An 11,740-nucleotide genomic window follows, 5' to 3' on the forward strand; every position below is an offset into this window, starting at 1 on the left:
GCCATCTTGGTTGGGTTAATTTGCATATAGTTGCTCTGATTGGCTGGTGGGCGTGGCTTAAGGCATAGCAAAAGTACAGTCAATTTGCATGTTTGTCTTTTATTAGTATAGGATACCAGTCCATTGTTATTTATGTAGTTTGTGAATATTTTCTCCCCATCTGTAGCTTGTCTTCTGATCCTTATTGGTATCTTTCATAGAGCAAAAGATTTTAATTTTGATGAAGTCCAATTTATCATGTTCTCTTTTATAAATCACACTTTTGATATCATGTTCAAGAACATAAAAAGCATAAAGGTCTTCTCCTGTTTAATTAAAACTTTTGTAGTTTTACATTTAAATCTATGATTCTTTTTGAATTTTTTTGTGTAAAGTCTGAGATTTAGGTTGAGGCTCATTTTCTTGCATATAGAGACTAGATATCCAAGTTACTGAAAAGACTACTCTTTTTCATTTAAATTATTTTTACACCTTTGTCAAAAATCACTTGGCCATATTTGTGTGTGTCTCTGGACTCTTCTGTTCCACTAACCTATGTCTACCTCTTCACAATACCGCAGTCCTCATTTCTGTGGCTTTATGTACAGGTCTTAAAACTGGGTAGCATGATTCCTTTGTTATTGTTTTTTAATTAAGAACTGTGAAAGTAACAGTATTCAACAAAGTTGACAGCATCTACATAAAAATTTTTAGTTTCAAATTAGAATCAGTGTTTTGGAAATAGGCCAGAAAAAAATGCAAATATGAGGGAAAGGAACAGAAAGAAGGAGAAAAAATGAAGTAGGAGAAAACGAAAAGGAAAAAGAAAGGAGGATGAGAGTAACATATGAAGAGATGGGAAGAGAAAAAGAGGAACAGAGAGAGATAGGAGAATAAAAAGAAAATGGCTCCCTACACATTAGCCCCAAACCACTACAGCTGAGCAAGTGAATGCCCTCTGTAAACCATAAACACCTTCTGGGTTCTCAGTACTCACGAAGCCAGCATTAGTAGTGAGAGCAGGTCAAAGGCCAGGTATAGGCTCCATACCCCATACCCCATCCTGCTAAAGATCTACACTAAGCCAAACACTTTCCTTATTAAATGGCCCAAAACAATCAACTATCATATTACATACTTCTATTTTTATATAACCCATTATATTAAGTTTAAATAAGCCTATATAATAAAAGCCTAATGTGCAAATTGTTCCCTCAACCAGGAGTTCAACCACTAGCTATGACGTGTGCTGACCACCAGGGGGCAGAGCGGAACATAGTGGGCGTCAGCAATGCAACACTGGCAGCGAGCGACAGTGGAGGCACTGCTGGCCACGATGGGCCCCAATGAGAGCAGGACCGTGGCAGGATGGTGGAGGTGAGTGGGCGGCGCCAGGCTAAGGCAGGTGCAAGCAGGGGAACGATAGCCCCGCTGATGGTGACCTGTGGCAGCGGCAGGGGGCGGGACTGCCACCCAGCTCCCAGGCACTGAGGGAGCTTGGGGGGGCGGGGGGGGGGGCGGCCAGCCCCAATTGATTGCCCTGGAACTGCGACCAGCGGCCGGCAGGCCCTGATTGCCCAATGGGGCCAATCCCCGGGCTGGGATGGGGAACTGGGGGTGGGTGGCAGCAACCAACCTATTGCAGCATGACCTCTCACCAGCTACCAGGAGGCAGGGATGACGGAGACGGAGACGGAGACTGATGTGCGGTGAGAAACCACCAAGCTTGCTCTCACTCCCCCTGCCACCCTCTCCCGGACGCCAGGGCTCGTGCACCAGGGAAGCCCCCATGCTTCTGAGGGTTTGCGCAGGAGCTGGTCTGCAAAGCTGGCTGGGAGTGAGCGCGCTGCCCACCCAGCTTCCGTATGGCACCGCTGGGCTGCCGAGAGGCCCACTCTGCACCCTAGCACACGGCGTCCAGCTGTGCTCACCGCATCTCCACATGGGGACTCGGGCACCATGACTCAGGCAGAGGAGGGTGCATGGGGGGCCGAGGGCCCATGTGCTGCCCAGGGCCCGGAGGTCAGCTGAGACCTGCCCTTCCACGCCAGATGCTCACGCTTCAATCACCGGCCAGGCCTAGGGACTGTACCCGTTCACGAATTTTGTGCACTGGACATCTAGTCCAACATAATAGTCTGTTCACATACAAATAGGGGGAGATTCCATGATCAGTATGAAATTTCTTTAACTAGAACATTCCTGGTGTTTTATTTAGATAATTCAAAGAGAAAAGTGTCTGGTTTTCTGAGGATGAAATACCCACCTTGTCCACCTTACAAGGATGTCATGAAGATCAAATGAGATCACGGAAGGGAAACTGCTTCAAAAGTTAAAATTTCTTATAAAAATTCAAGATAGTGTAACTGGCTCTCCTCAGCAGAAGCCTAGGGCCATGAAGTTTTGTTAAGACACTGATGACAGCATCTGACTCAACTCTGAGGACCCTTTGGTGAAATTTAAAATTGTCCTCACTAGAAGCAAATCCAGAACCTTTCTAGTCACCAGTATTCGTAACAGGAAATAACTCTGGGCACTTCTCTGCAACATCTCTTCTGATTATTATAAATAATTATGCAACAAGTCTGACACATCATTGGTGCTCTATAATTTTCATTCCTTTTTTCCCAGCAAGAACTCTCAGCTGCACATGCCAGCCTTTTCATACAACTTATAAAGGCTCCTCTTCCATAAAGCCTGATATTTAGAATCATGTTCTGGAATTTCTTCACCTTATTGACTATCCAGCTATTTTCAAATCTAATAATCTTCCTCTAGCTCCTAATCTCCCTTGTCTGCTTTCATTATAATTTGGCTGTAGTGCTATTCAACCACGAGCAGCATTGGAAATGGGGCAGGTAGGGCAGTCTGCCCTACTCTTCCTTGGAGCACTGGCATGTAATGGTGATGATCCTGAGCACTAGTCCCAGAAGCTGTATGCATGCAACAGCTGCCCCCACACTCATTAGCTTACTCTCCAGTCAAGGCATGTGCTCCTTAACAAGTGATTTACTAGTACATGTCTACATAGATTTCATCCCAGATTAACCTGAGAACATCAAACATCAGGGCTTCACTTATAGAACTTCAACTCAGGAAAAGGGAAGATTGTGAGTATTCAAGTGGTAAATAATGAAAGAAAATACTGCTCCCTTATGACTCAAATATTCTATAAGAAAAACTGGATCATTATTTCATGAACAAATTTAATCCATGCGCACTGTTTTTTAAAGGGGAAACATGGGGAAGTCTTCATATTGAAGGGAACATGCCCTCACAGTCAGTGCTGGGTGGCCAGCTCCTAGAGCACGATCCTATTTTACAGTTCTGATGACTCTCAGTGCCTCATGGAACTCAATGAGAGGTGCCCAATGTAGGGTGACAATAGAACAGATTGGGAGTTGCTCATCCAGAGAAGCTTGTAGCAGTGTGCTGGCTAAATATTGATGGGGTACAAGCAATTAGAGTTTCCCAAGAAAAATACACTGAAGAATCCCCAATGAAGTGCAGCATGTGGAACCAGGGCTAGAGTTGATGCTAATAAGCACTATGATCGCAGAACAGGCTAACATCACGCACAATCCTAATTAAAAGTTGGATCAGCAAGTCAGAAATAACTGCCAAATGGAGAAACAACTAATTGCCCAGATGACAACTTGATATCTAGAAGCTGAAGATTGCTGATGAAACTCTGTGAGGAAATTAGATTCTAAACAAACAGCAACGTCTGGTCTTGGCCTTGGCACCCTCTCAGCCTTTCTCATTAGCTAGTCTTGAAGAAGCCAAAGAAATTGTTGAGGTTTGAAAAAATCAGGTTTTCTCTACTCAAGCCCGGTGTCCTAGTGGCCTCCCAGTGGCCTCAATAAATGTATTGTAAGGGGATTCCTTAGTTTTCTGGGGCAGGCTGCCCTACCTGCTCCATTTCCAGTGCTGCTTGCAGTTGAACAGCACTACAGCCAAATTATAATGAAAGCAGACAAGGAAGATTAGGAGCTAGAGGAAGATTAGATTTGCAAATAGATGGAGAATCAATTCCTTATTTTGATGTTGTAAAATAAAGCAATTAAGAATCCATATTCTCCATTTTTTTAAATCCTTCAGTTTCTTAGCAGTTTGGTAAGCCTCTCTGTAGATAACTCAACAATTCTTCTTTTCTGAACTAGTGTGACTTCATTCCCTCTTTAGTCTTCTCCCTTTCCCTGAATCTTAGGTAGGGCCCTTCCACACCCAGCAATAACAGCCTAGTAAGTAGTGGGCATGGAAGTACAAGCAGAGAGATTATCTGGTAGTATGTCCAATCCTAAGAAAGCACTGAAAGCCCTAGCCATTTTGGCTCAGTGGATAGAGCGTCAGCCTGTGGACTGAAGGGTCCCAGGTTCGATCCTGGTTAAGGGCACATGCCCGGATTGCGGGCTTAATCCTCAGTAGGGGGCATGCAGGAGGCAGGGGATCAATGATTCTCTCTCATCATTGATGTTTCTCTCTTTCTCTTTCTCTCTCTCTCCCCCCCCCCTCTCTGAAATCAATAAAAATATATTTAAAAAAAAAAAAAAGAAAGCACTGAAACAAGGAAAAATGTTTGAGGAAAAGCAGACATGCACTGCCAGGGTTAATCTGAGACATCAGGGAATTCTAGTATAATTCTTCACATGAGCCCTGAGTTCTGCTTAATAATCAGACCCACTCTGCCACTAGCTCCCTTGAATATGCACCTTCTCATTGCTCACAAAGGCTAACCCAGAGCTACTGTTTAACTTTTTCAGATCCCCTAGGACAAATACTAAGCTATGGTAGCCATCCTCGCAGGTGTGCAAAAGGCATGAAAAGATTCCTTACTGAAAAGTCACTGCAACAAAATACTGCTATGGGGTGCTCTATGGAGTCAAGAAACATTGCAATCAGTTTTATTGTAACAACACATTGAGTTCTCCACTCAACAAACCACAGGAGAAGCATCCCTCCAAGGGACAAAGTAAATTCTTTCACATAAGGAAGTTTCTGACTCAGACAGATCCGTTCATCCTCCCCATACTCCTCCCCTTCAGAGTTTACTGGTTGCTGTTACCTGTACAAGTGACCGTTGTCTTCAAAATCTTCCTGACCCCATTTGCCCTTGATATCTTCGATAACATGATTCTTCAGGAATTTTTTTAGCAGCTGCACTGTTTGTTTGCGGGTCACTTCAGGGCCAAAGTTCTGATTGTACCTCAGCAGGTCATGTAGCCAGTCCACAGCTTCAGCCGCTGTGAAGCAATGTTCGTAACTTTTGAAACGACAACGATGTTTCCGTAATGGCATCCTAGAGCGAAAAAGCTCAACAGTTTCGTTCCACTAGGAGAAAAAGGAAAGGCATTTAGTAATCAACTGATTTTATTTTTCAGGTTATTGCATCCAAATTATTTCAGACAACAAATGCAATTTTTCCATTTAAAAGGCTGTCTAAATAACAGACGGAGCCTCGAAATTTATGTATTTACAAGCTTCACACTCTTAAGAAAAAGTAAATTTTTAAGATGAATTTATTCAATAAATATTTACTGGAGATATTGCCATCAAGTTGTCCTATAATGTGAATTTAATACATTTTTACATTAATAAGAAACATACGATTGAAAATAATAGTAAACTGAGATCAATATGCTTAATTCACTTCTTGGAATCCTATGTTTAATATGATTTTACATCACTCAGCAATTATTTACTGTTTATTCCATAAAAGGCATTATATGGAGAGAGGATAAGAGGTATAGCTCCTGATGTCAAAATATGTTTTAAAATTCTGCAGAATACTTTCCTATTTAAAAACAAATCTAGTGAGTAGTAAAGAGTAAAGGTGCCCAAAGACATAGTAACAGAATATGATTTGACTTTAGGTGTTGGGCACACAATGCAAAATACAGATCATGTATCATAGAAATGTACACTTGAAACCTACATAATCTTACTAACAAATGTCACCCCAATAAATTTAATTTAAAAAAGGATAATGTCTGACAGATAGTACGTGTGTTCAATAAATAGAAAATAGAATGAAGAAATGTGCTTTTAATCTTTCTTTAAATATTTTAATTTTTACATTTATTTATCTTTATTCTTGAGGGTATTACAGATGTCCACCATTTCCTTCCCATTCCCTTCCTCCACCAGGTTCCCACCCCACCACAGGCCTTCACCACACTGTGTCCATGGATTATGCATATATGCATATAAATTCTTTGTTTTATCTCTTCTCACCACCGCACTCCCCTTCCCTCTGAGAGCCATCAGTCTGTTCTATGTTTCCATGCCTCTGGGCCTATTTTGCTCGTCAGTTTATTTTGTTCATTAAATTCCACAGATAAGTGAGATCATGTGATACTTGTCTTTCTCTGACTGGCTTCTTTTGCTTAGCATAATACTTACTCTCCAGGTCCACAAGGCTGGTACAATATTCTCAAACCAATAAATGTGATATATCACATTAACTAAATGAAGGATAAAAATCACATGATAATATCAATAAATACAGAAAAGGCATTTGACAAAATCCAGCACCTTTTTTTTTCATGCCAGCACCATCCTATATAATAAAAGACTAATATGCAAACGGACCGAAAGGCCAAACGACTGGTCGCTATGACGTGCACTGACCACCAGGGGGCAGATGCTCAACACAGGTGCTGCCCCTGGTGGTCAGTGCACTCCCACAGGGGGAGCACTGCTCAACCAGAAGCCAGGCTCACAGCTGGCAAGTGCTCCCGCCTCTGCAGCATCATTAAGGATGTCCGACTGCCGGCTTAGGCGGGGAGTGAGCCTAAGCCAGCAGTCAGACATCCCCCAAGGGCTCCCAGACTGCGAGAGGGCGCAGGCCAGGCTGTGGGACCCTTTCCCGAGTGCACTATTTTCATGCACCGGGCCTCTAGTTTTTTATAAAATCTCTCAGCAAAGTGGGAATAGAGGATCATATCTCAAAATAATAAAGGCCATATATGACAAACCTTCTTTAACTCCTAGAGTGCCGGGGAACACGACTGTGCTCCTCCTGTCTTTCGCCAAAAGTGCCAGGAACGCTATCAAAGCTTCGAAATGGCATCCTGTTCTAAGTCTGCTTTTACTAGTGATGATGATATTGCTAAATATGTCAATGTAGTAAAGGTTTCCTTAGGTTTTTGAATATGTAACTTCATTTACTTGCGATTCATAATTTTTTTCCTAAACTGCTGTAAAATCAGCAAAAATGCCTTGGCAATTTTAGCATAGTTCCTAGGATATTGGTTGGCACTCAAGGGTTAAATATTTTAAAAGTGTTTTCTTCTGGCTTTTCAATTTGCTTATGTGGTCTCTAGCTTTGGGAAGGTTTTGTTGTTAATGATGTTGTTGTTTTAAGGAAACAAATATAATTTTTTTCTTTATGGTTACAAGGTTTACTCAGAAAGCTTCCCCAGCCTGAGGTATTAAAAATATTTATTAAATTTTTCTTTTAATATCATATAGAGGGATTTTATTTTAATATTTGAAACTTCAACTGAAATTTTTTATGGTGGGAGGTAGGAGAGCTCTAACTTTATTCTCTTCCAAATGGAGAGCCAATCATGCCATCATTTTCTCACTGAATTGAAATGTTAAGTTACCTTACATGTTACCTTTCTTGATTCTAAACTCTCTTTTCTGTCTCACTGATATATGTCATTCCTCTGCAATACTATAACCTTGTAATTACAGTTAATTAATATTAAGTTTAAATCTCTGATAGGTCAAGGTGCTTACAGTCTTTAAAAATTGTTTTTGAATGCTCCCACTTTTACTCTTGTGTATGAGCTTTCAACTCAATGCAGTCCCACTCAGAAAAAAAAATCTGTTGGACTTCTGATTGGATTTTATGTGTTCTCTGATAGCTGCTTTTCATTTCACACTACAAATTTTATAAGATAGCCTTATCAAAGGTTCGTATCTTTTTTTAAAAAGAATTTAGAATTTATTTATTTTGATTTTGAATGGCACTTATCATTATGGTTTATATTTACTCAACCCAGTGTTTCACCTAGAATTTTCAAAACCTAGTGAGGACCATGGTTTCTGTATCCACTTATTTCCAAATATAATTAAACGAGAGGCCCAATTCACGAAATTCATGCAAGGGGCTCGGTCCTCGCAGCCCCAGCTGCCTCCTGGACCCGCAGTCCCGCCCACGGGTCATTCCAGATGGTTGTTCTGAAAGGTTGTTCCACCTTCCAGTCTAATTAGAATATTAGCTCTTTATTATATAGGATGGTTATTTGGCTACTCTGCCAATAGAGAAAAATAATTATCTTTAAATCACCATTCACACATTTTTTTTAATCCTCACCCAAGGATATTTTTCCATTGATTTTTAGAAAGAGTAGAAGAGAAAAGGAAAGACAGAGCATTGATGTGGGAGAAACACATCAATTGGGGGTCTGGGGCCAGGGAGGAGATAGGAACCGAGGTACATGCCCTTGACTGGAATCGAACCCGGGACCCTTTAGTCCGCAGGTCAATGCTCTATCCACTGAGCCAACTGGATAGGACCTCACTTACATTTAGGAAGAAAATGTCCTATGTCAACAAAGAACAAGATAGAGCTTGAGAATATGATCTTCTTCCATAACATATTACTAGTATATTTGAAGAGATAATCTTTATAGAAAGAGGACAGATTTGTTTTATGATTAAAAAACTATTTGTTTTATTTATTTCAGTCCCCTAATTTAAGAAATAAAGAGTCATACAGCACAACTGTTTTTGCTTAACATCATGAGCTAAACTACAAAATACAACACTGAGGGTTGAAATGTGCTTCCTGTTCTTTCTTCCAGAATATTTATCCCATTTCCTTCCTTAGTACCAAAAATATTATTATAGTACTACTATAATAGTATGGCACCTGGGCAGGAACTCGGAGAGAACAAAATTCTAGATCTAGTTATACTTGCCATTACTAGTAGTATGAACTTGATCAAGTCCATTCACCCCTTTAGGTCTCAGTCAAATGAGGGAATTGAACCAGGCAATCTTTGGAGTGCATTCTAGCACTCAGATTCAATGACAGCTTTAAGTCTTTTCAAGTTCAACAGTTGCATCAGGTGATACAAATAACTCAGAATTAAGTTCAAAGATTGGCTCCATTGTATGTTCTTGCCTCCTTTGTCAAATATTAATTGAGCATATTGGTTCGGGTCAATGACAGCTTTAAGTCTTTTCAAGTTCAACAGTTGCATCAGATGATACAAATAACTCAGAATTAAGTTCAAAGAAAGGATCAATAAAAGCAATTTTCAGTAAAAGCAATTTTCTTTCTCCTCATTATTTCTCTTAAAATAATTAACTATTTATATATGAGTTACAAAAATGAAAGCTATTTTAGTCATGATGAATAAGTTGCTAATTAGCTCCCATATTCATCATGAATTGACTTATAAGTCTGTCATTTTATATTTGGCAAAAAAATTTACCTAGTCTATAAAATGATATTTTCAGATAAGAATTGTTGGTGCTTTAGAAAATGGAGCTGTAGTGGTTTGAGAAAGTATAATGTGCCATAAAAGGAGCAAGTAAAGGCTTGCTCTTTGTATGCTAATAGATTTTCCAAAGCTTTTCCTGAAGATTAGGTTGAGGGAGAAGGGGGAAATGGTAAGCTGGGAGTGGGAGAAGGAAAGTAAAGAGAGAACTACCACAAGCTTTATGATTTACTGGGTAAAAGCTTTAAGGCACAATTGAATTTTGATCAGGGAAACATTTATATATTTCACAATGGGGGGAAAGCACCTGTAATGAAAGTGCTATCACTGACAAATTAGGAATTCTCACTTAAAAAGAAATTGGCTATTGTTCCTGTGTTTTCAAAATCTTAGTTTAAGATCAAGTTTCTCAAATAGAATAAAGTTTAGAACTGGATTGACTATCTGGAAATTCTGGTGAAACTGAGGTGTTTTCATTAATTATTCATATAATTTAATTTTCTGCTTAACTTTATCAGTTTTGGCTAAACTAGGCTTGAATATCACTTCTTGGGGACTGAAGACTTCTGGAGAGTAGAAAACACTTTTCTTTATAAACTCTTGATAGTATACATTTTTTATAAGGGAAAGTTTATTTAGAAAGTTACAGAGATAGTAGAAGGGCCCTTGAAGCTTAGGGGAAAGGGAAAGAGATACATGCCTTGAGGGATGAAAGAGGGAGGAGAGGCACGGGCAGGCTCCAGGAAGAAGAGAGAGAATGTGCTGAGGAAAGAAAGAGGCGGGGAAAGGCTAGGGCATGCTCCACAGAGAGTAGCCTCCTTTGACAATATTTTAATGTGACTCAGAATCAATTACTAATACACAGGCACTCTGCATCTATGAAAAGTGGTACTTCATACCTTTCTGTGAATATGAGATTTAAAAAACAGTTCCAATTATGATGTAATTTATTTTTTTTTTAGTCTAAAGCAGAAAGGAGAAGTGCCAATATCCAGAGCTTCTCTCTGTTTTCCTTGCATAAATGATGTGAATATATTGGGGGAGACGGGAGGGAGGATGTGTTATTTTCCTTCCACAAAAAAGAGTAAAGTTTTTGAAAGACCCTGATAAAGCACAACCTGTAATTCAGCCCTGACATGGGACCTACCAGATGATTTCAAATGGTAAAAACAACTGTGAAGTGGAAGCAGATATGAAAATATTATTTTTAAAACACCGTATTTGTTCCCTACCACCACCATCCATATCTCTCAGAGGCTAGCAGAAAGAAAAACTTAAATTTGTATTTGTTGGTTGCCTTTTTTAATGAATCATTCTGATGTCTGTAGTAGACTGTTTGCAAAGATGAATGCAAACATTCCTCCCATCCTGTTCATAGGTACCTCTGTAATGTAACTGCAAATCTGTCCATAAAGAAGTAGAACTACCCTGGCCAGTGTGCTCAGTGGTTAGGGTATCATTCCTCAAACCAAGGGGTCTCGGGTTCAATTCCAGGTCAAGGGTATGTACTGGCTTTCGGGACCGCTCCTCACCCCCCAGTAAGGGCATGTACAGGAGGCAACTAGTTGATGTGTCTCTCTCACATCAATGTTTCTCTCTCTCCCTCTCTCCCTTCCTCCCTACCTGCCTTCCATTCTCTCTGAAAAGCAATGGACAAATATCCTCGGTAAAGATCAAAAAAAAAGAAGAAGAAGTGGAACTGAATAGGGAATATAGTCAATAATCTACATCTACACTAATAAAAGACAAACATGCAAATTGACCATACCTTTGCTATGCCTTAAGCCACGCCCACCAGCCAATCAGAGCGACCATATGCAAATTAACCCAACCAAGATGGCGGCCGGCAGCCACGGAGCTGGAGCAAGCAGGAGGCTTGGTTGCCCCAATGATGGAGGAAGCCAAGCTTCCCTCCCGCCCGCCTTGGCCGGCTCTGAGTTCCTCTCAAGGCTACAAAGTTTCAATTATAGAAGGTAAATAAACCCCAGATACCTGCTTTCAGCCAGCCGTGGCCACGAAGCTGGAGCGAGCAGGGAGCTTGGTTGCCCCTGGTGATGGAGGAAGCCAAGCTTCCTTCCCACCCGCCTTGGCCGGCTCTGAGTTCCTCTCAAGGCTACAAAGTTTCAATTATAGAAGGTAAATAAATCCCAGAATTAAAAAAGAAAAAAGAAAAAAAGGAGAGGCTGGGGGCTTCCGTCGCTGGGGGGGCTTGGCCAGCCTGAAAACGGCCCTCAGCCCCTCACCCAGACGGGCCAGGCACCCCAGTGGGGACCCCCCACCCTAAAGGGGGTGTGGCCAGCCTG

At 40.9% G+C, this 11,740-nt stretch overlaps 1 protein-coding gene and 1 long non-coding RNA gene across 4 annotated transcripts in view; one reads left to right on the forward strand and one right to left on the reverse strand.

The window, feature by feature from the left end:
- DEPDC1B (DEP domain containing 1B) overlaps nucleotides 1-5,308 on the reverse strand; it is a 51,220-nt gene extending 45,912 nt beyond the window's left edge. Inside the window, exon 1 of one of the 3 annotated variants that reach the window (XM_014548718.1) lies at nucleotides 5,045-5,308. In XM_014548718.1, coding sequence (XP_014404204.1) covers nucleotides 5,045-5,277 — 233 coding nt within the window. In that variant the 5' untranslated portion in view covers nucleotides 5,278-5,308. The remainder of the gene's footprint in view (nucleotides 1-5,044) is intronic. The other 2 variants (XM_014548720.1, XM_014548726.1) reach the window with 2 other exon arrangements.
- The window catches only part of LOC106728031, a 27,015-nt gene that overhangs the window by 7,114 nt on the left and 8,161 nt on the right, over nucleotides 1-11,740 (forward strand). The window contains exon 2 of the long non-coding RNA XR_001364261.1: nucleotides 994-1,002. This is a non-coding gene — a long non-coding RNA (uncharacterized LOC106728031). The remainder of the gene's footprint in view (nucleotides 1-993; nucleotides 1,003-11,740) is intronic.

The sequence above is a fragment of the Myotis brandtii genome, unplaced genomic scaffold (assembly GCF_000412655.1).
Source record: "Myotis brandtii unplaced genomic scaffold, ASM41265v1 scaffold115, whole genome shotgun sequence".
NCBI lineage: Eukaryota > Metazoa > Chordata > Mammalia > Chiroptera > Vespertilionidae > Myotis > Myotis brandtii.